Source organism: Natator depressus, chromosome 6, assembly GCF_965152275.1.
Source record: "Natator depressus isolate rNatDep1 chromosome 6, rNatDep2.hap1, whole genome shotgun sequence".
Classification (NCBI taxonomy): domain Eukaryota; kingdom Metazoa; phylum Chordata; order Testudines; family Cheloniidae; genus Natator; species Natator depressus.
Window position 1 is genome coordinate 88,510,075 of NC_134239.1, and position 24,506 is coordinate 88,534,580.

A 24,506-nucleotide genomic window follows, 5' to 3' on the forward strand; every position below is an offset into this window, starting at 1 on the left:
TACTTGACTTGATTGTGGAGAGTGAATCAGGATCACTGTGGTAATTATGCAGTCGTGTTAATGTGAGTTAATGCAGTCTTAGGATTCTCCAAACTCCCCACCGCCTAACACACATATAGCACTATCTAATTGTCCAGGTGCATTATTGGGGTCTTACACCTTATTCTGAAGCATCAGGTATATGCTACGTCTGAGGGCAGGGTTATTCTTGCTATTAATATTGATTTATATTGTAATGGACCCCAAGATGTGGTAGGTGCTATGCAAACACTTAGAAGGTGGCATAGGAGGCAGCAAATAGAGCTAAAAACAGGTGAGTTTGTAAGGGGAATTTGGGGAGGGGATGTGTGCTGATTTTGTATTTGTGTGTGTATGTGTGTTTTCCTTCTTGACAGGAGTTTAGGAGGGAAGGCTATGACATCTGCAGCAGTGGTGGTGACTCGAGGAATGGAAGAGACAATGAAGATGACTGGACAGGCAAGCTGCGGGATGTACATTATCCTGGAGAGGGTATCTGACAGGTGCTTTGTTTGTGTGAAGTGCCGCCTAATACATCTGATGGTAGAGAAGATCCAAGGTTTGGAGATGCAGCTAGAAACTGGCAGAATTTTGAAGGGTATTGGAGTCGAGGATGGAGGGAAGGCAAGAGGAGACTGAAGCGAAACTTCAAGGCTTGGAGATGCAATCTGGACCAGAAAGCTGTGAGGGTAGACTGCTGGATGAAGAAAGTGGCTGAGGAAAACATGACTACATGGAGGCGGCAGAGGAAAAGACCAGCTAGTGATGGTAAAATAGAGCTGAGGAACACGTTTGTTGAGTTGGAAAAGGAAGGGGAGAGGGGCAGGCTATACCAGAGGATGGGAGAGGACGGAAGAACAGAGGAGTGGCTAACCCTACAAGAAGAGAGCCAGAGTTCAGAGCCCCAGGAGGATAAGAGATGTCTCGCAGAAGATTGCAAGTGAGAACAGAAGACAAGAAGACTTGTAGCCAGGAAGAATAGAAGGGGGAAGGCCAGATAATCACACCAACATCAGTAAGAGGCAGGTCTGTGTGACTGAGAACTCCCTACTAAAAACAGCAGACAGACCTGTCACCACTGCTGAACTGGAGAACAGAAGGATGTGCTGTCTGCTGGGAATTAAGATATGGGATGTGAGGCTGAAGAGGATCCTAATAGGAGCAGGAAATAATCCACTGATTGTCCTTCATGTGGAAACAAATGACATAGCTAGATTCTCACTGGGACGCACAAGGAAGTCTATGACAGGCTGGGGAAGACTCTTTAAAAAATGGAGACTCAGGTGATCTTCATTGGGATTCTCCCCCTCCCTAGAAGAGGAGAGCAAAGGCAAGACAAGATTATGATGATCAACAGATGGCTCAGGTAATGGTGCTATAAGGCGGACTTTGGGATGTTCAACCACTGGGAGGTATTCCCAGACAGAGGATTGTTCTCATAGGATGGACTCCACCTGAGTAAGGAGGGAAATAGACTTCTGAAATGGAGCACAACTGATTAAAAGAGCTTTAAATTTGGAATTCGGGGGATACGGTTTGGAGATGCACCTATAATCTCCATGCCTGAGTGGGAGGAAAATCAAGTAAAAGATGATACAGCAATGAAGAAAGGAACAACAGAGGGTAGAATGGACAAGAGGAAAGACTGTGTTGGTGCTGATGACGTTAACAGTCAGGTACATGATACAGGCAGTAAAATGACTACCTAATTGGGTAAGGAACGTGGGTGAAGCCAAGCAGAAACAAATCAGATGTTTGTACGTCAATGCCAGGAGCCTGGGTAACAAAATGGAAGCACTAGAACGAGTAGTGCAAGAAGTGAAACCAAATATAGGGCTAATTGAAACATGGTGGAATAGTAGTCATGACTGGAGTATAGGTACTGAAGGGTATGTGCTGTTCAGAAAAGACCGAAATAAAGGTAAAGATGGTGGAGTAGCATTGTATATTAATGACGAGGTAGACTGTAAAGAAATTAGAAGTGATGGAATGTATAAAGCAGAATCTGTTTGGGTCAAAATCACTTTGGGAAAGAAAGGTATCAGAGGCCCCATTGGGATAGCGTTTGGGGTCTGCTACAGACCATAGGGTCTGATTTGGATATGATTAAAGACCTCTTTAATATTTTTAATGAAATAAATACGATTGCTAATTGTGTGATTATGGGAGACTTTAATTTCCCAGATATAGATTGGAGGACAAGTACTACTTGTCAAGGTAGGGCCCAGATAAGCGATGGGGTGTCCAACCAACACAACGCAGAGCAGGTTAAATTAGGTCAGTTAACCTTATATGTTGCACCTAGAGGAGACCAGGAATCAATAAAGCCTCATGAAAGATAAGTTCAGCTGAGAAAGGAGCAGGTTGGGCCTGTATAAAGGGATGAAGCGGAGAACAGAAGGGGGCTGCAGGGGAAGTAGTCTGCAGTCACTCCCTGGGAGAAGAGAGGGTTGTTTGGAGCTACAGAGTTTGGCAAGGAGTCACAAAGGGGGAGGTAGTCTACACTTACTCCCTGGAAGGAGGGAGTTTGGGCTGGTAAACCCGGTGGTGAGGGGCCTGAAGATAGAGAAGGAAAGTAGGAAGGAGTCCAGGGTAATAGTGACAGGGTCTGGGAGCAAGCAGACTGTAGTATCTGGATATAGAGTCTCTGGGCGGGAACCCAGAGTAGTAGTTGGGCCTGGGTTCCCCTGCCAGCCACTGGGAAAGTGGCATAGGACCTCATCTTGGACTAAAAGGCTGTCTGGAACAACATGCCGACAGCAGATTCAGTGGGACTTTGATACCCTGGAAGGGGAGGGCTGTACAGTGACCTGGCCAGAGGACTGAGTCATGAAGAGGGAGTACTGCGAGTCTTGCAGAGCAAAGATGGGGGGAGGGGAGGGAGGGCGTGGTGTGAGCAATTACTAGAAGGGGAGAATCAGACCTGAAGGAGCTAATTCCCATATGTGGTCTCAAGGTGGTGCCCCAGCGGACAGTGAAGGTCATTACAGGTAGCCAACAGATTTCTTCACCAAATAATCATCGAACCACGAAGAGGTGATGCCATTTTAGATTTAGTATTGGTAAGTAGTGGGGACTTCATAGAAGAACTGGTTGTAGAGGACAACCTTGATTTGATGATGAGTTAATTCAGTTTAAATTAAATGGACGGATGAACAAAAATAGTCTACAACTAGAGTCCTTGATTTCAAAAGGGAAACTTAAAAAAAATTAAGGGAAATAATTAGGGAAGTGGAATGGACTGAATCAAGGATCTTATTGTGGAGGAGACTTGTAATAAGTTTCTTCAACTTTGACTTAAAGTATCTGAAGCTTGCACCTCAAGAATATAAGAACATAAGAACGGCAATACTGGGTCAGACCAAAGGTCCATCTAGTCCAGTATCCTGTCTTCCGACAGTGGCTAATGCCAGGTGCCCCAGAGGGAATGAACAGAACAAGTAATCATGAAGTGATCCATCCCCTGTTGCCCATTCCCAGCTTCTGGCAAGAGGAAAAGATTTGTAGGGAAGGATTGCAGAGCAAACTGAATGAGCAAGCATCTCAAACAGGTTAGTAAGAGAAAGCAGAAAGCCTACCAGGAATGGAAGAAGGGATGGAAGAAAGCTACCTCTTGGAGGGGAAAAAGTGAGAACTGACAAAAGTCAAACAGAATTGGACCTAGCAAAGAAAATTAAAATAGTAGAAGGTTCTTTAGCCGTATAAGGAGAAAGAAAACAAAGAAAAAAGTGGAGCCATTTAACACTGAGGATCGGGTGGAGATTAAAGATAATCTAGGTGTGGCCCAATACCTAAATGAATGTTTTGCTTCAGTTTTTATTAAGGGTAATGAGTATGGGGGCAGTGGCAGGGTGGCTAATATGAACAAGGAAATGGAAGTAAAAATTACCACATCCGAGGTCAAAGCCAAACTCAAACAACTTAATGGGACCAAATTGGGGGGCCTGATAACCTTCATCCAAGAATATTAAAGGAACTGGCACGTGAAATTGTAATATCAATAGCAAGGATTTTAATGAATTCTTAAACTATGCAATTATACCCTTTGACTGGAGGATTGCAAATACAGTACCTATATTTAAGCAGGGTGCGGGGAGAGATCTGGGAAACTACGGGCCTGTTAGTTTGACCTCAATTTTATGCAAGGTCTTAGAACAAATTTTGAAAGAGAGAGTAATTAAAGCTATGGAGGTAAATAGTAATTGGGATAAAATACAAGATGGTTTCACAAAAGGTCAGTTGTGCCAAACTAAGCTCCCTTTGAGAAGATAACTGATTTTTTAGACAAAGGAAATGCAGTGGATCTAATCTACCTGGAGTTCAGTAAAGCATCAGATAGATTTCCACATGGGAAATTATTAGTTAAATTGGAGAAGATGGGAATTAATATGAGGATCAAACGGTGGGTAAGGAAGTGGTTAAAGGGGAAATTACAACAGGTCATGCTGAAAGGTGAACTGTCAGGCTGGAGGGAGGTTGCTAGTGGAGTTCCTCAAATAAGGTTTGTCCCAAGACCAATCCTTAACATTTTCATTCATGACCTTGACACAAAAAGTGGGTGTGCGCTAATAAAATTTGCAGATGACACAAAGTTGGGAGGTATTGCCAATTCAGAGGAGGACCGGAATATCATACAAGATTGGATGGCCTTGAAAGCTGGAGTAGTAGAAATGGGATGAAATTTAATAGTACAAAGTGAAACATCATGCACTTAAGGACTAACAACAAGAATTTTTGCTATAAGCTGTGGATGTATCAGTTGGAAGTGGCAGAGGAGGAGAAAGACCTAGGTATATTGGTTGATCACAGGATGACTATGAGCTGCCAATGTGATGTGACCATGAAAAAGGCTAATGCAATCTGAGGCTGCATCAGGCAAGGTATTGCCAGTAGAGACAGGGAAGTGCTATTGCCATTATATAAGGCACTGGTGAGACTTCATCTAGAATACTGTGTGCAACCTTGGTCTCCTATGTTTCAGAAAGATTCATTCAAACTGGAACAAGTACAGAAAAGGGATACTAGAATGACAAGAGAAATGGAGAACCTGCCTTACTAGAGGAGACTTAAGGAGCTTCACTTGTTTATCCTAACAAAGGCTAAAGGGGGGATATGATTGCTCTCTATAAATACATCAGAGGGTTAAACACCATGGAGGGAGAGAAGTTAAGTTAAAGGCCAATGTTGGCACAAGAACAAATGGATATAACTGGTCATCAACAAGTTTAGGCTTGAAATGTTAGGCAAAGGTTTCTAACCATTAGAGGAGTAAAGCTCTGGAGCAGCCTTTCAAGAGGAGTAATGGGGGCAAAAAACCTAACTTGTTTTAAGACTGAGCTTGATAAGTTTATAGAGAGGGTGGTATGAAGAGATTGCCTACAATAACATATGTCCCATCCACGACTGCTATTAGCAAATATCTCCTACAGCTAGAGATGGGACACTAGATGGGGAGAACTCTTGAGTTACTACAGAGAATTCTTTCCCAGGTGTCTGGTTGGTGGGTCTTGTCCACATGTTTAGGGTCTAAGTGATAGCCATGTTTTGGGTAGGGAAGGAATTTCCCCGCAGATCAGATTGGTAGAGACCCTGGGAGTTTTTCACCTTCCCCTGCAGCATGGGGCAAGGGTCACTTGCTGGCTTGACCTAGAGTAATAGTGGATTCTCTGTCATTTGAAGTCTTTAAACCATGATTTGAGGACTTCAGTAACTTAGCCAGAGGTTATGGATCTATTACAGGAGAGGGTGGGTGAGGTTCTGTGGCCTGCAATGTGCAGGAGGTCAGACTAGACGATCATGATGGTCCATTCTGGCCATAAAGTCTATGAATGAGTCCCTGCTCCAAAGAGCTCACAGTCTAAACGAAGTGAGGAGCAGTGCGATACAAGATACCAGTGAAGTGAACAGGGTCAGGATGGATATTTGGTTTGTTAGGTCCATGGTGTTTCTATTTGTTTTCCCCTCCCTGTATAAACTATCTCCAGCTGCCCCTCTAACTAGCCATTATAAATTTTTATTTATTTATAATTATATATAAACTAATCGCAATTGCCGTTCTAGCGAATCATCTCCTCCTGCCCATTTCCTATAGCCAGTATTGGTTAATTTACCACCGCTTGTCCCCCTGTCTCCCTACTCCCCAAATTCTCTCCTCCTACTGAGAACCATAAAATGGGTAGATTAAACCAGTGGTCTGACTTGGCTTGATTTTCCGGAAGTGCTGAGTACCCTACAAGTCACACTGATGTCCATGGAAGCTGCAGATGCTGGAACTTTAATAGAGCTGATTGGTATTTTTCAACAGAAACTGTCTTGTCAAAAATATTTCATTTTGTGCAAAATTGAAATATTTTATGGAGCCACGTCAGTTTTGATGACAGTTTCGTCAGGAAGATGTCTCAGGTCAAAACCAGAGAGAGAGAGGGAGGCTCCGTTCTGCTTGATTTGGAGCAGGGACCTGAATCTATGTCTCTCACACCTCTCCCCCTTGTGACAGAGTCTCATTTTTGTTCAGCATTGGACAGAAAACAAATTTTGAAACGTTTAACAAAAAGATTTTTTGTTTTCTGGCCAGCCTTAACCTTTAAAAACCAGGCCATAAGACCCTATGTAAATTCACTGGAAATGAAAGGATCTCATTTAGGAATTACCTTTCTACATGCTTCTTCTGAGTTTGAGTATTGATGGCAGACCATGGTTCTCTGTCTCACTGGAGAAATGCAACTGCTTGGCTCTATTGGCAGACCCTGTTTCAACCACTGTCCTGCATTTCCTTTTAGGTGCAGTATGATCAGACAGAGGGAAAGCCCCAAAGAGGAATCTTTGTGGTCATTTAAGCCGAAATCTCTGCAGCTGCCCCATATTGTCAGAATTCACTGTTGCCCCCTCCTCGCCTCCAAAACCAAGGTAACATGCAAAACAGTCTCTGCTTTGGAATGAGCTAAAAGCAACTGCTTGTTTTCAGATCCTTGTGCTCTGAGGAGATTATTACACAAATATATGAGGGAGCAGACAGCAGGAGAGAGGGGCAGAAAGGGAGAAGGCAAGCTGATGATTGGGATAGGGCAAGACGGAAGGTGGATTGATGGCTGAGCAGTGGAGAAGGAGGAGGAGGGAAGGATGGAGGCAGGCTGAGGGCAGTCTTTTTCACCAGCAACACTTAGTTGATGCCAGCCATTCTGGCCTCTTCCCTTCGGTCCCTATTCTGCAGTAGACTGGCCCCAGATGCTGGGCTGCTTTCTGACTGCTCATCCACTTCCCCTTTCTAGTGTAACTGCCTGAGAGGCAGCTCCTGTTGCTGTTTGTGGCACAAGGAGTGCTGGCTGTCGCTTGTTAGGAGAATTCCCCCTAGTCAGACCTGGGGTAAGAGCCGTGTGAAGCGGAAGACAATTAGGGGCTTATTAGTGTCCTGGGGAGACGTGTAACTTGTGTTGCTGGGACTTACCAAAACAGCGAGAGTCTTACCGGCAAGCTCCAGCCGAGAAAAGACTGAGGGATTGTCTCACCTAATTATGGGGAATGGGCCTCTTTGTGTTTGTGATTCGGTACGGTTGTCCGATCGCTTATCTCCGGCTGCTGGCTCAGGCCTAGCTGGAAGTGTGCTAATTAGAAGAGAAATGGACGTAGTGATCCTGTCAGCTCTCGTTACCGGTGTGGACAAAGCAGAATATTATTCTGAGGCAGTGTTTTGTGAGTGTCCCTCTTCCAGATCTCATTAGGGAAAAGGCTGGTGGATGGGGAGGGGATCCCACTACATGGGCTGGCTAATGGAGCACAGTCACTGTTACTGTGCTAATTAACGGGCTCAAGCAAATGCTTCTCCAGCCAGCAGTCCCCATAGCTGCACCTGGTGCATCCAAAATCCCAACCGCCTCTCTGGATGAGCAAAGAAAGCAGTGTGTGTATGACGGAAAGGGGTCTAACTTAGGACAAACCTATCGGACTGCCAGAGGGGCAGGAGAATGGTTAAAACAGTCAACTTAGAGATTGTACTGGCAAAGTACTGCAGAGCTAGCTGGCTGCACTCCAGTGACCCCACAGTAAATGACGCATGTCTGCTTATACCCAACACACCCTACAGAGGTGTGAAATGGACATGTGGGTGGAGAGAATCTGGGGAATAAACACCAACGATGTAAAGCTGGGATCAAGAAATCCTAACCCCCAGCAGGTGAACAGCTGTCACTATCCTCATGGAGACCTGTGCAGCAAGGACTGTGAAACCTGGGAAAACTTACAGCAGGTAACATGGAGGTGACTGGGACAATCCCAGACAGAGCGGGCATCAGCCTATTCGAGGTCTGAGACTAGGAGGGAGACAAAAGTACATTTGAGGAGGCTCCTCTTGCCCAAGGGAAATAGTTCCGTCTGTGAGACTTCTAGGTGAAGGAAGCTGAGACCAATAATAACCCATAAATTCACTTAGTCAAGACAGATAGAGAGGGTGGCTCAGGAGGAGCCATAGGAAGCATTGAAAGGTATGTTCAGATACCATGTATCATTTGCTTAAAAGCACTAGTTACAGTTAAAAATTGAGAGAGAATGGAGAGGTAGAAGATAGAAAACAGAATGCTGATGCACTGAGCTTGTGGGATTCCACAGAGTAGATATATGTCTAACTGGCGTAGAGATGGAGATGGTACTAGAGACAGAGACTGCAGCTATGTGGGGCAGCGTGCAACTAGAAAGACCTGTGTAGCCATGGAGGCCTGCCCAAGAGAATGGAGGAGTCGGTCGTGTCTCAGGTGAATGAGGAGGGCATTGCATCAGCAACAGAAAAGGACAGTGGGTGTTGAGAGGGAAAGTGGTGGTGAGAATTTTAATTTACTGTTGGTATAATTTTTATCAATGCAGTTCTTAACTTTATAAAGCAACATGAGTAAGCACTACAAGGAATTGCTGGTTGATGTTGATTCCCCACCTACCCATTCTTTTGAAACAATTAAACCTGTATGTGGATGTGATAGTTTTTTAAACTAGGGATCTATCCAACTGCCAAATTAAATCAGTGTCCTCAGCATGAGGGGATGATATGTCTTGTCTGTCTGTCCTAGAATTTTCAAAGTTGCTTTCTCTGTTTCAGCTGTGTTTTGAACCTGTTTCAACCATTTTTGTTCTCCACTAGGTTGGAGGAAGTGCCAGTATGTATTCCATAGCCTACCAAAAATCTTCTGTTCTCTTCAGTAAGCTCAGACTGTAGTTCTCCCTCTCCACTATGTCCACTTATTATTTTTAGGAACATCCAAAAGTGTACTAGACACTTCCCAATATAAGTAAAAAGACATGACCCTGTCCTGAGGATCATACAAAATTTCAGATGTGATATAGGGAGGAGTTGGGTGAAGGAGAACAGGGGTAATATTGGTAAGATAAAACCATTATTCAAGAAGATTAGTGTGCGATATAATGGGGTAGTGAAAGCTTTGATTTATCTTTTTTGTAAAGAAAGAAATAAAATTAAGGGATGTCTTAGTTGGCTATTTCCTGTAGGCTTGTGGCAGAGTTGGATCTTAAAGAGAGACTTGAAAAGGAGAGGGCAGTCACCTTGCTGTCATGCTCAGGAAAGGTATTCCATGCTTAGGGGGCGGCATGAGAGAAAGAGTGTTACGGGAGAAAAGTGAACAAATGGATTATTAACGATGCAGTCATGAAGTGCATGCAGTCACAAGAGTGGAGGGCTTGGAGGGACACTTATACTTCATTGCAATTCCTTAATACCATACATACTACTTAGAGCTCACTATAACCTCCAAGCCATGCCATTACTGGGTACAGAGGAAAGCATTGTCTTCTCCTTCAAGAGCTGGCCATATAGCTCTTCACTCTCAAGAGAAACATCTCCCTGTGTGGGAGCTTGGAAATGTCTAGCAAACAATAGACTTTGGGGCCACTCGCTCTCCCATCCCTTCCTCCCTTGTGCTGGGGAATCATCCCAACTGCCTTTCAGTTCCTTTAAACCCTCTATAATGGTGGTAAACTCCAAGTTCGGATCAGGGTCCTCAACTTATCTCTGGTCAGTTTTGTCCCGTCTGCCCATTTGAGTTCTATTTTTGAGTATGGTTTGTTTGTCAGCTTTTTAAACTATTACAGTGCCTGCTCTTTTCCTTTCTTTGTGCCTTGTGGTGGAGTCTCTCCTGGAAAAGGTGAGGCCTTGGCTCTAAGGGGCCCCAGCCTCAGTCTTTCTTCACCCCCAATGGCAGCTTGAAGCCTGTGTCAGCATTGTTGGCATGCTGCCTTAGGCCTTCTTATCACCACTTGGTCAGATCACAGCAAGGATCCTTCTCCTGGAGCAGCATCTACTCTGTCCATGCCCTGTCCCTGGGTCATTTGGACTTGTAAAAATCTTCTCTACATCTTCATCCTTATGAAGCCTTGATTTCCTTCCCTTGTTTACATCAGTCTTGGGAGCCAGAGTCTAGGAACTGATCTCCAGATAGGGATAGATGGATGTCTTCTCCACAGATATCTATCTTTTAAGGAGCAGAAATCTAACCATCTCATTGAGGTGTCAGAACTGGAGGAGGAAGGGTTTGAGGCACCTGAGCAGGAAATACCTTTCTTGACTTACCCAGATGAATCTGTAGCTCTCATACCACATCCCATCTTGAAGAAGACAATCTCCTCAGAAGCATTTTGAATACCTTTACTCCACCTAACTTAAGGCTATCTACTATAGCTATCTAGAGTAGCTATGGCCAATGAAAACACCTTGCCATGGTGGAACCTTTAGATTCGTGCCTAGAGGTAGAGGCCGGACAGTTGGAGTTGTTGACACATAAAACTTATTCCTCAGTCCTTCTATGGATGAGAATTCCCAATCATCAGGCAGTGCTGGAAAAGCATGTCCTTCCCCCTGGGATGAGCTACTGTCCGTGTGTAACCGTGCCTTAGTGGGCCAAATTCAGGATGAACTGCTGAGAAACAGGGCAGATACACCCCAAGACTGATGGCTAATCCCCCATAGGATATACCAAACCAGCAACAAAAGTAAACTTCTGTTTCACCACATTGGCTAACAAGAAGTCATAAAGGCAGTTTCCTCAGGCATTCCAGCTCTTGTATTACCACTAAAAATACTAGATTTAAAGGTAAATGGTTCTTTACAACCAGTCTTATCAAATAATAGGTTCTTCTGATCCGAAAGGACAAGCCGCACACCCAGGTAAATATATAACTCAGATCTTACCCAAAAATCACGCTCATGCCAATCAGTTAGTATCTAAAATCTAAATTCATAAAAGAAGGAAAGGTGAGAGTTAAAATTGGTTAAAGAAATCAAATACATACAGTAATTGCAAAGTTCTTGGTTCAGGCTTATAGCAGTGATGGAATAAACTGCTGGCTTAAGTCAAGTCTCTGACTGTTTCCAAATCATTGGAAGGACCTCAGTCCATTGGTTAGAATGCTCCCATTAGTATAGTCCAGAGATTTGGGCAGGAAAGAGCCTGGAGCAGGATAGAGGCAAAATGGAGGTGTTTCCAGGGCTTTTTATATCTTCTGCCATGTGGAGGGAAAACCATTGTTTTAAACAAAAACCTCAGCACAGCTAGTGGAAAATTACAGGTGACAAGATAGTGTTTGGTGTCACATGGGCAAGTCACATGCCCGTGCATGAAGGTTTGGACACAATAGAAGCTATTACCTATACCTCAAACAGCACGTTTGCTGGACAGTCCATTCAGTGTAGATGGGCATCTCCCATGGTCCATTGTCAGTCAAGTGTTTCTTGATGGGCCACTTAATTTGAATAGTCCCTCCAAGATGTGCTGGCTAACTACCTTGTGGGCATTACCCCAGGAGAAAACATTTGAAATCCAGATATAGAGCCAATATTTATAACATCAAATACAAAAATGATACGTGCATAGAGATAGCATAATCATAACCAGCAAATCATAACCTTTTCATAGACAATATTGCATGCCACATTTTGTAGAAGATTTGTTGCAAATATATAACAGTGGTTGCAACTATATGGTCATATTTTAATCAGATAATGTCACACCCTGTTAGATCAGCTTTCAGATGAACTGAGAAAGGAGGGAAAGTGCATCATGTCCGAGCTTCAGATGGTGGCCGAGCCCAATTTCTAAGCTGTGGTTGAAGCTTCTGATACAGCTGCCAGGTCTGTGCTGATCCTCCTAGCTGATGAACTCCAGTTTGCCATGGGAGGCTCTGACCATAGAGAACTGACCATAGACCCTTCCTGTGTGAGGGTCCCAATTTGTTAATGAAAGGACACAGGATACCTTGAAGAAGGTAAAAGTCTCTTGGGCAACACTCAGGTCTCTGGGTCTCTGCATGCCTTTAGTTAGAAGTACATCCACTTCCTTTGGGATCCAAAGCTCTTCCCAACTTCCAGGGGACCAGGAGTCAACCCAAAGCCACTCTTCTTTCAGACAGAAGTCCAAACATTGCTGCCAACTGTCTGTCCATGCTTTACTGGGAACTCATCTGCTGCACCAAGCTCCAAGCGGCTAGTTTGATGGGACACTCAAGAACTTCCATCTAGTATCTTGTCTCAGAGCCATGGTGAGATTCTCTACCCAGATTGAAGTCTCTCAGACTTGGTTGTTCAGGATGCTAGATCAAGTGTCCTGCTGAGGACTAAAAGACACTACTGGAAAGAAAGAAACCTTCAACCAGGGAAACTTGCCTAATGAACATGCAACACTATTATATAGGGCTGTCTGCATCCCTTTACACAGCATTGCTTCCTACGTTTGACCCCCTAGATCAGATGAGTCATATAGCCAAGCTAATATGAAGTCACTTTTAACTAACACTGCTCAAGCCCATATCCAGCATGGTCAGTACTGCTTGTTAACTTCTCAAGAGAGAGGATCCTTATGGGCAATTCTTGAAGGATGAAAAAAATGGGTTATTTTGACTTTCTGAGATGATTGCCAGTACAGATCAGCACTACCCACTTGGCTTCCCAGCTTCTTCAGAGTCTTAGGTTAAGGATTCCTAAATCAGTGGCAGGAACTAAAGGCTGTTGGGATCGCTGTTGGGACCCACTTTCATGCCCAGAAAAACCAGATATGGAGTGAGTAGCTCTAGCACACAACACTTGCTAGAAGTTTCCAGGGGTGCACATCTCCCAAGAGTGTTGAGCCATGTAGGCAACCATCCCAAAGAAACATGGTTACTACATATAACTGTTTTTCTCAGTCTCTCTCAAATTCCTCATGTGATGAGGTATGAGAGTACTTGTTGTCATGTCATAAAATGTCACCGTGCTCTATAAATAATAAGTTGCAAAACTTCATATTTCCAAATACAGAAAAGAAAAGGATGATCAGATATCTTACATCTTGCTTTCAAACCCTTTCTTGCAAAGAAAGATTCTCCCTGGCAAAGAGAACCCCTATAGAGACCAGCAAACCTTGTGTGGGGTGCCTAGTACAAAAGGGTATGATGGTTTCATACATTTCTCATTTAGATTTTTTTTATATTAATCTATTAGTTACTAGTGGAGCAGCTTAGGTAAGGGGTGGCTGTTTGGTTTTAAGGCAGGAGAGCTTTTGGAAGGAGATCACTTTTACATTATGATGATGATGATGATGTATTTGCATTACAGGCTCCATTGTGCTAGCACATAGTAAGAGACAGTCCCTGTCCTCAAGAGCTTATAATCACAGAATCATAGAGGGGCTGGAAGGGACTTCAAGAAATCATCTACTCCATCACCCTGTGCTGAGGCAGGATTAAGTATACCTAGACCATCCCTGACATATGTTTGCCCTAACCTGTTCTTAAAAACCTCCAGTGATCTAAATAGACAAGGCAGAAAAAGGGAGAAGGGAAAACCGAGTCACAGGGAGGTGAAGTGACTTGTCAAAGTTTACCCAGCTGGCCAGTGGCAGAGCAGGAATAGAACCCAGGTCTCTGAGTCCCATTTCAGAGCCCTTACCACCATGCTGACTCATTCTCAGCTTGAGTATCTGTGGCTTTTTATACAAATATAAGCATCTAGAGACTGATGGGTATGTGAAATTTAAATAAATATAAATCACAATGTAATACCTGACGTTTGAATCTTTTTTTTAAATGCCCGTAAGAACTATTTAGAGAATTAAATTTTTAAAATTCACCTTAATGCATTGTTAAAGGCTGGGAGTTTAAACACAAAAATCAGCAAACTAAACATGAAGGTTTCCCAAATCTGCATTGCACAAAGTATAGCCATGCTATTAAGAACTAGGTATTATTATTTATTATTAAGGTGCTTCTAACAACAGTCATTTCAACTACTTCTCTCAAAGTGTGGGAAGCTTTTTGGCCTGATACTCCCTGCTTTGTACCTTGTGCCGTCATTTACACCTGTACAAAGTGGGCATAAAGTACAGCACTACCTTTCTGACTTGGTAGCATTTCACACTCGCTCTGCACAGGCGCGAGTGATGGCACAAGGCAGGGGGAATTAGTCTCCTTGACATTTTGAAATGTTTTAACTATAGTGTGTTTAAATTCTTGACCCCACTGGTGCAATGATGATAGCAGGCCAGATCTTGTGACCCCTCACAGAAAATATTATTGCATTAACAATCTCAACACCCCAAAGAGTTAAGTACTATGCAGCCCTGGTGTAAGTGAGTGTTTCTCCCATTCACTGCAGTAGGAGTTCCAGCTGCTTTTGCAAGGGCTGAATTTGATCCAGTTAAATATTTACTTACCTCAATTCATGTTTATTAGCTCAGTGTAGGTATAAGTATTAGTATTATTAATTATCAAGAGACTTAAGGTGGCACAGGACCAAGGCAAGAGAATGAGACACAGGTGGGAATAAGGGAAGCGGACTGAGGAAACTGATGATGAAACAATGCAATTTGGAAGAAAGCAAGGGATGGACAAGAAGGTGGGGAAAATGTGCAGGAGTGAATGAGAGGACAAGAGATGCTGGTTTTCAAAGAAAGAGAAAGGGGTAGAGTGAGGTGGACATAAAAGGAAAAAATAGGGATAAAAAATGGAAGAAGGGACTAAACAAGAAAAGATTTGCACAAATTTTAAGCACAAAATTTAATTTGCTTTTATTATATTTTGCTTCCCAGGCAGACCTCATTAAGATGAGATTAGCCTTGCTATATTGAAAGCCCACCAAATCAGTTCATACTCAGTGAGGGTTACCTACAGTATGGTTTTGGGGGCGGGGGAAGGAAAGTTTCCACATTCTTTCAATACATTGCAGGTAGCAGTGGTGGGAGCCCTAGAATAGACAGGGCTCCAGGCAGCTTCCAGTGCTCCAGTCACTGTCTCATCTAATTTGCTCAGAGCAGGGCTGCATGCCAAGGTGATGAAAACACTACCAGCAGCCAGCACCTTCTCTGTACTGTTGCTGCCGTCAGTGAAGCTGAAATAGCATTAGCACTAGTGGAAATTTTTAGATGGATAAAAACATTGTGTCATCAAGGCCAGTGAAAGTTCCACAGCTCTGGAGCTTGCTTCCCCCTGTCAGCCCCCAAACTTGTTGACCTTTAGAGCACCTTGCATGGCCTGTCTACTCACATAGGGCCTGATTTTTCAGAACGTGCTCAGCATTTGTAGCTCCCACTGACTTCAATTTGGGTGCCCAGCTCCTCTGAAAATGAGGCCCGTGTATCACAGCGTTAAGCCATTATTAATATTAAACTAAGTGAAGAATAAAACACTCTATCAAATCAGAATCAAATCAACAAATCCACTTAGTGTTAATATTGGATTAGAGCTAAATCATCAAATTACTAGCAAAAATGATCAATTCTTATATAAATTCTAGGAGTCTAAGAAAGTGGCTGTCTATTTGGTGACAACGTAGAGAATTTGACCAAAGTCAATCAAATCTATAATTTGAATGATTAAGTATTTTAAAACTGAAACCAAATGATCAGGGGTAGCAGGTTTGTATAATTTTTGGTGGTCCCCACCTGCCTTGTAAGCCAATATTTTTTTAAAAAAAATAATGTAAAAATGGACTGGAGACAGTAAGCGTTTAACAGTTTCCCTATATTGCACAATGTGGGTGGGTGTGGGGGGGATGAGGGCTCTGGGGTGGGGGTGAGGGTTTGGGAGGGGGCTCAGGGCTAGGGCAGAGGGTAGAGGTATGGGGGTAAAGGCTCTGGGGTGGGGGTGAGGGGTTTGGGGTGTGGGAGGGGGCTCAGGGCTAGGGCAGAGGGTTGGGGTGCAGGGGTGAGGGCTGTGGGCTGGGGCTGGCGATGGAGGGGTTCACAGTGCAGGAGGGGGCTCAGGGCTGAGGTAGAGGGTTAGGGTACAGGGGGGTGAGGGCTCGGGGGTGGGGCAGGGCTGGGGATAAGGAGTTTGGGGTGCAGGCAGGCTGCCCCGGGGCTGGGGCCAGAGAGGAGGACTCCACATTCCCCCCCAGCCTTCTCCCCTTTGGCAGCACACTCACCCAGCACCGTAACTGCACATGCTCCTGGGGCTGGGCCCCTCTCAGGCCCAGGAAGCCCCCTTGGCTCCCCTGTGGTGGGTGCTGCGGTGGGAGGGCTGCCATCACATGTGTGCCTCCTCCCGCCGCAGCCTGCCGCCAGCACCACTCCCTTTTGTAGCCGGCAGTGGCCAGCGAGGGAGCACAGCGCAGAGCTGCAGGGGGCAGCCACCTGCTGCCCAGGGTGCAGGCAGGGAGGGACGCTCCGAGGGAGGCGCATGGGGGCAGCAGGCGGAGCCGGGGGAGGCGCATGAGGCAGCAGGTGGAGCCAGGAGAGAGACCCGGTCCCGAACATTGGTGGAGCTGGCCCCCAAGCCCTGACTTTGCTGGAGTACAGGCACATGGGCCCATATAACTCGCCGCCCCTGCAAATTATTATTGAATGTCTGAACCTCAACCTAAGAACCAATTATAAAGCTCCCTTCAAAGAGTCCCAGTTCTTATGTGGTAGCTAACCCTTTCCTCCCCTCACCACAGAGTTGTTATAATACAGACCATAACAGAATAGTCCCAGTAAGCAGAAGTTTAACAATTTTATTTACCCAGAATTACAAATGACAATCTCAAGTCTCTGCGGATTTTTACATGCAGAACACATTTTAATGAATACCTTTATGAGACAATCTTTAGGGCTGTTTAAACCTGGGGAACTTTTCTTTTTAGCACCTTCCCTGGGTGGGCTTTATGAGCACTCATGCACACAGCCATGCTTTCACTGCCACACCCTAAAAATAAAGAAAATATAAAGGCTGGGATGTCTCCTGGCTAATCAAAACAAAAAAAAAACATTAGAAACGGGAAAAATAGAATGCTTAAGGATTGAAGGGGAGGGGAGGGTGAAGTCTTCAGCTCTTGCAGGCTTCTCAACTCTGACAGTGGAAGCTGGAACTTCAGTTAAGGAGCCAAGCAGTGACATTCTGCTGGTACAGCATTTCTCACTAGGAGCCATTCTTTGGGTGCTGGGAGAGAGAGGCTGGTCAAAGGCTAGAACAGCCTGTTTGTTGATGTCATGACTTCCTCTTTCCAAGGTGATCAATCTTGTTGACTCTGGAATGTCAGTTTTTCTTCAGATGGCTTAATGACCCAAAAGGCAAGGCTCCTTGGCCTTAGATTTGATCCTTCTGGTTTGACTTTTCCTTGCTCTGTCTTGCATCACCTCTCTCCAAGGCCTTTGGACAATCAGGTGTCAACAAGGCAATTACCTTCCTATTAATTTAATTGCCTTCCTGTTTTGGAACTGAGCTATAGTTCAGACAGCTTATCTTCTGAAATCTAAACCTTGATAGAATAAAGTTACTTTAAAGTTCATCACGATGAAACCCATTTACAATTTTATATAAGGTCTGTTTACCTCTATAAGCAATTCTCCTAATGAATGGGACTACTCTCACACACAAAGTTAGCATGTGTCAATGTTTGCAGGACTGGGGCCTTGGACCATATTCTGGTTGGCTGCAAGTTGTAGAAATCTGACCCACGAGGTCTCACACATCCCAAGCTTAAAATAAGGGTGGTTTTGTTGCAAGGTGTTTGGGAGAGATGTCAGTCATCTAAGCAGCAATTGGAAAACATCTTTTCCACCAATTAAAACACTGGTTTAAGCCTGAGAAGCCACTTCCATCCACCTCCTTTCAGGTGCCTGGGGAAAGCCATAGAGAACTCGTTATGACATAACAATACGTTTAGTGTTGGCCTGAAAGTTTTTGCACCCTTTTAGTCAACATTTTCCATCTTTGTCTTAGGATATTTTTCTGGTCTGACATTATTATAAAGACCTAGTAAGTCCTGTTATATAACATTTAATTTCTCACTGGATTTAGGGTGCTGGTTTGTTTTTTAGGATATGGGAAACCAGATGTCTGTGTATGTATTACATATTGTTTAAGGAAAGAGAAGGGGAGTCACCAATACCAGAAAGTGGCCATTTTGGATAAAGGAGCAAAACTGCATGGCCCAAGAGCCTCCACATTAGAAAGTTAAAGGAGGCTGGTGATGAAAACACACCATCACAACAGCTTCTGGGATTCCTTTGGGTCTTATAGCTGTGCAGTTGGCCTGCATGTTATACGCTGCTGGATGAGAACATGTATGGCAGCTCTTGGAGATCCTCACTTGGGTCCTGATCCAAAGCCACTGAAGGCAATGGAAGATTTTTCACTGACCTCAGTGGTCTTTGGTTCCAGCCACTGTAGAGGTGGTGACAGCCCTCTTCCTCCGATACACACAACTGGTAGTAATGACCTTGATTTTAAAACCACATCAACTTCCTGACTCCACACTTGTGCTGAAACACACATGCCCTATATGTCTGAAAAGCTGACCTCTGCATCTGTAATCAGTGGAAATAGCTTATTTTTGGTGGCTACTCCCTTAGCAGCTAGATGTATCCAAATTCACATTGAAAAATTGCTGATAGTTAATCTGCAAATTAGGGCAACCAATTAAGATCACATTTTAATATCCTAATTTACATATTTGGCAATTTGAGTGAGATATAGAAGACACATTCTAGTGTGTAAAGGTTTTGTTGGCATGAGTTTGTGTTGACTACACTACTCATGAGTGGTGAAAGCATCCCACATTCATACCTATAAAACCTTTATCCTGCACCAGACCAGCATGGATTCTGTGCATGCAGCACCTTTTGCAGAAAAGCTATCTTAGAAATGTTTGAGAGAGTTTATAAAGTGTTGTTTGGTGCTTTGTTTCATATCCCTCCAATAAAGCCAGGGTCCTTAATTACTGTCTCTCCAGACATACAAGAGAGAGCCTGATACTGGAGCCAAAGATGCAAGGATAATCCGTATCTAAATGCAAGAAGCACTAGGAACCTCCACCTGTTATTCCCCCTCCCAACAAGGATGAGGCAAGAGAAAGAAGAAATCTAAGCACTTCAAAAGGCTCAGGCCTAAGAAACCAAACATCGCAACAAACTTCCCCCTCAGACAGGTCCCCTCTGCCTGCTGCTTCATCCCAGATCAGGAGAAGAGCTGTCCTTAGTGGTGAGTCGAATAGATAGGAGAGTGTTTCTTTCTGAGCTACATATTTGAAACTATGGTTCACTGAGTCATTGCAGCACTCAGCTTGCACGCACTGGGAAGGAGGTGAAGCCTGTAGCAAGGCACTCTTCAAAGTATTAAAAAATGCAGCCATTGAGGGCGGGATAAAAGATACAAAGAGCAGCCCAACACGAGATAGGGCCTGAACTGACAGTGCTGCAAAGGTTACAAATCCCCAAACGATAAAACAGCTTGCCTCACGATTCCCAAACTGACCAGGGCAGTCCCAGCCCATGCCAAAGATCCCATCATTCCCTAAGGAACTCACTGACCTCGAGAGAAGTAGCCGTTATGCAGAACTAGGAGGCTGGCTCAATAGCCCTACAGGCCTCTTTAGCTTCTACATGGTTCTCCAGAATGACAGTAGTATGGTTGACAGTAGAAAGTGGAACTGAAAATCAGCAACATTCTTACTCAGGTGCCACTAGCCACAAATTGTTCTGTGGTCACATCTATGGAATCCATCAGTCATTTAGCTATAGCAACAGCTGCAAACATAGTCACAGGGTGGAATCTAAGGCTATACATATGATTCAGGAGGCAGCCAGGTTAAACAACTCCTCAGATCTGCCAAATTCAACAAAGACCAATGTGAGGCGGATGTAGAGTGGAATTAAAAAAAGCTTAAAAAAAAGTGTCTCCTCAATCTGTACTCCTCCTGCAATTGCCTGAGATGTGTCTTATGCCAATACCAATGGAATAAACTATCCCAAAGATGAAAGTCATGGGGAAGGTAACCTGGAGGAAGAAAACCATGTCAGCAGTCCAACATCTGAGGGCAATTCTCTTCCAGGCAAAATCCATGACTGCCTGGAAAAACAAGCCTTATGTGATTGACTGATTCTCCCAACTTCAGCCTGGAATAACAGACTACATCAGGCAGATCAGTAGGCATGAAGACCGTCTGCACCCTTGGAACTACTGAGGCAACCACAAGGAAGATGTATATGGTGGCCCCTTGAAATCTAGGAGCCCTCTGGAAAGAACCCATCTATGAAAAGTCCAGATCATCTCCTGGATGTGGCAGGGCTGTTCTCCAAGGACAAAAGGCTTGCCAGATGTACCCCATCTTCTTTGTGATTCCCAAGAGTCAGGGAATCCAAAGGCTGTTAGATCTGAAGCAAATCAAATTCAAGAGGGGAAAGCCTGGCTTCAATATCAGCCGTGATTCAGAACATAAGAATGGCCATACTGGGTCAGACCAAAGGTCCTCTAGCCCAGTATCCTGTCTACCAACAGCATCCAATGCCAGGTGCCCCAGAGGGAATGAACAGAACAGATAATCATGAAGTGATCCATCCCCTGTCGCCCATTCCCAGGTTCTGGCAATCAGAGGATAGGAACACCAGCCCTGCCCATCCTGGCTAATAGCTATTGACGGACCTATCCTCCATGGACTTATCTGGTTTTTTATTATTTTTTTAACCCTGTTATAGTCTTGGCCTTCACAGTATCCTCTGGGAAAGGATTCTACCAGGGGAATTCATGGCATCTATAAGTCTGAGCAAGATTTATTTATAGACCCCTTTGCATTATTCATATAGGAGGTACCTACACTTCTGCTACAACAGAACGTGCTGGTAAAACAACACAATATCATTCAGGCTCTTCTCTTTTCCCTAAGAGTCTTCATTAAAGTGTTAGTGACTCCTGTGGCACATCTCAGAAGCAGAGGCTGACATGTCTTTTCCAATTTAGACAGCATCCTCATCAAGGCCGAGACCCAGGAAGGAATTGGAGATGGCTACACAGTTCATAAAATTCCTGATCTCCCTCAGATTTCTAGTCAATTACCAATAATTTCTCAGACCAGGATGAAGTCATGTCAGTGGAAATGTCTCATTATGCTGCCACAGTACTGATGCCTAACAAGGGCCACCTTTCCTAGTGAGTGCTCCCTGTACTGTGGTATGTCATAGCTCAGTTGTGACATGACAATCCTGGCAGTGGTGTTTGGCCACCTACTCAAGGACAGTATGGGGTGCCAGGTACACAGAATGGATCGAATGGGATTCATGGTTGTGTGAAGCCCTCCAATATTAGATCTAATCCATTCAGATAGACGAGGCAATTGTAGATTTATTCATCTTCCCTTCATATAGAGAGAGCCCTTAACTGGGTTGAGTGGGAGTTCTGTTTTTGGAGATAAGGGTTTCAGTCAGATGGTTTTAATCATATGAAATGGTGCAGATATTTTCTGCTAAAGAACTTGGGGAGGGCCAGTCCTCTTGAGGCATTCCCTCCTGGGGGAGGCACAGTGCCACCCAACAAGGCACTCAGATGCTATGGTGATGGGGCCCATATAGCACTCAGCTAGTAGGATGCCCTGTGTATCACCAACCCATTTGTGCAGAGCATTCAAGCTTGTCCCAGTGTTCAAGGCACCCAGTGCAAAGTGGCTTTGAAAAGCCTTCTATTCTGACACACATTTTAAACATCTTCCCTGGTTACCGCTCTCTCTCTCTCTCAGATATTTAGGCTGTTAAGGATGCTGATCTCTATTGTTTCCCGTGTAGATTTTCATTAACCCCTTTTCTCTCATCCTTCAGATGGTTCAACAAGAAAAATGAAGCACTCGGGGTTCCAGGTGACTCCCAAATTTGAGGGTCTCTTTGTAACTAATCTCCCTTCTATAATTTCTCAGTGTATGATGCAGGCATGTCTGTGAGTAAGCCTTATGGTGACTGGAACAGGCTGGCAATCTTTGCCTGGAACATCCTCCACCCTGTTAGCTGGTATTGATCCTAATGTGAACGTATTAAATGGGTTTTGATGACTCCCTGAAGCAGCTGGCTTGTTACCCAGACTTGCATATAAGGCAGGTTGAGCCTACAATAATGAGCATTGCTGTGTGGCCTCCAACTTATTCCTGCTATGTAGTAAGAGGGAGGCCTAAGAGGACACTGGAGTGGGACTCAGGAGATCTACATCCACACTGGCTCTGCCACAGATTTCCTATGTGACCTTGGGCAAGTCACTTAATCTATCCTGTACCTCAATGCCCCATCTGTAAAATGGAGTAGTACTTCCCTGCCTCACAGGGAGGTTGTGCAGATACATTCATTAATGTGTGTGAAGCTCCAATACTTTTGGTCATTGGAGCCATGACAGTATTTAAAAGATAAAGAGGAGAGGTACAAGAGACTTACACTGCTATTGCTCAGTGAGGAGTGCTACATCTAGTACTTAACCTTTTATGTAGCCTTTTCTCACACTTGCTCCGAAAGGCATATAGTAGTCAAGGTGAGAAATGAGCAAGGCTTTCATCACCCAGAGTTTTAGTAATAGATCTAGAGAGAAAATGACAGGCTATATCCTTTTGGGCTATTCCAAACAATTACCCTCCTTGGTGCTAAGTGATAAGGAAAATATTCCAATGCCATAATAAAAATTACTGGGATGTTCTCTCACATATAGTTTTCAGCTATGGAAATTGAGGAAGGCCCTGAGAAGGGTAGCAACATTTATTAGAGGCATGGGGATGGTTTGGCTTTCTTACAGAAAGAGACACTACAAAGTCTCGGAGTATCTAGGGTGAAAAGGAGAAAAGTCAAATGAAAGAAGGGTGTAAGACAATGACTGTTGTACAGAAAGCCAATCAGGTTCCAGTTTGCTCCGGTACAAAAAATTAAAACAAGAGGGCATACAAAATTAAAAAGCAACACATTTAAGATGTCCCATAATTTCTATCCAATAAGGAGCTATTAAGAAGCAACTGATCAGATAAAAGGTCTGTGAGTTTTTGCTGGATTATTGCCTGAACAGACTCTGTGATATAAATAAATGACTCTGTATAATGAATAAAAATGTAGTAGGGTGGTATCCTTTTAAAATAAGCATTTTTGCAAATGTTTTCTGTACCGTTTCCTCTAGTTCCTCAGTAGGACAATATCAGAGGCAGATTAAGGTTTCCTGGTGCCCTGAGCCAGAGTAAGTGGGGGGCCCCTCCCCACCCCTTCCGCCTGCGGCCCTGCCCCCATGCCGCCCCTTCTGCCTGCACCCTTGCCCACAGCCCCACCCCTTTCTGCCCTTTCTGCCCCCTTCCTTAGGGCCAACTCCTGTTTCACCCAGGGTCTCCCCCATTCTGCCCCCCCCTCACTGCAGCCCCACAACTCCTTTTGCTCCTTTCTGCCCCCAAGTGGCCCCAAGATCAGAGAAGCCCCTGTCCCCATGCAATGGCCCTGGTGCCGCAGCGGGGAGTGAGAGCTCCTCCAGTCCCAGGGCTACAGCAGGGGTCCAGGCCCTGGGGTTTCCCCCGCCACCACTCATGCTTCTGTGGGAGAGCAGGGTTGGGCATGGGGGCTTCCCCTGTTGCCCTGCAGCTTCTGCCAGGGACGGGTGTAGGGTACTGGGGCTTCCCCTGTCTGGGGACTCCTGCCAGTGACTGGGTTGGGTGTTGCCCAGGGTGGCTTCCCCTTCCCGGGAGCTTCTGCCAGGAACAAGGTCTGGGGCCACGGGGTGGGGGAAGGGGTGGCTTCCCGCGTCCCACCCGCCCGGCGGCTAGGGTTCCGGGCTTCCACCGCCTGGCAGTGGATTTTTTCCGGAGCCCCCCCAGTTGGCTGGGGCCTCTGGGCCCAGGCCCCATTGGCCCAGTGACTAATCCACCACTGGATAGTACTGAACAATTACCTGCCTTGTGGGAATTTTATGCCTTCTCTTGTAGCACCCAACATTGTCCACAGTTGAAGCTAAAATATCAGTCTTTGGAGCCTGTTCCAGAAGGATATTGGATTATATGGCCCATAGATATAATTTAGTATGGGTTTGGGATATTGGACAAGATGCACTAATGGTCATTTCTTGTTTGGCAGTTCTTATGCTCTTCTGTTGCTCTGTAATTGTTTGTACTTTCCTTTTAACCCGTAGGAAGCTAGCTAATTCTGTGGCAATTGGTGCCTGGGAACTGGCTAATTTCTTAGGTCTCGGAGATGGTCACGGGGGTGGTATAAAGTGGAAGTGAGAGCTTCTAGACATTGGAGCCCAGTCAGGTCATTGTGAAGGGAATC

The 24,506-nt window shown here is 44.7% G+C and overlaps 1 protein-coding gene across 1 annotated transcript in view; it reads left to right on the forward strand.

The window, feature by feature from the left end:
• LIN52 (lin-52 DREAM MuvB core complex component) overlaps positions 1–19,307 on the forward strand; it is an 84,038-nt gene extending 64,731 nt beyond the window's left edge. The window contains exon 6 of the mRNA XM_074955919.1: positions 19,196–19,307. Coding sequence (XP_074812020.1) covers positions 19,196–19,252 — 57 coding nt within the window. The 3' untranslated portion in view covers positions 19,253–19,307. The remainder of the gene's footprint in view (positions 1–19,195) is intronic.
• The last annotated feature ends 5,199 nt before the right edge of the window (positions 19,308–24,506 follow it).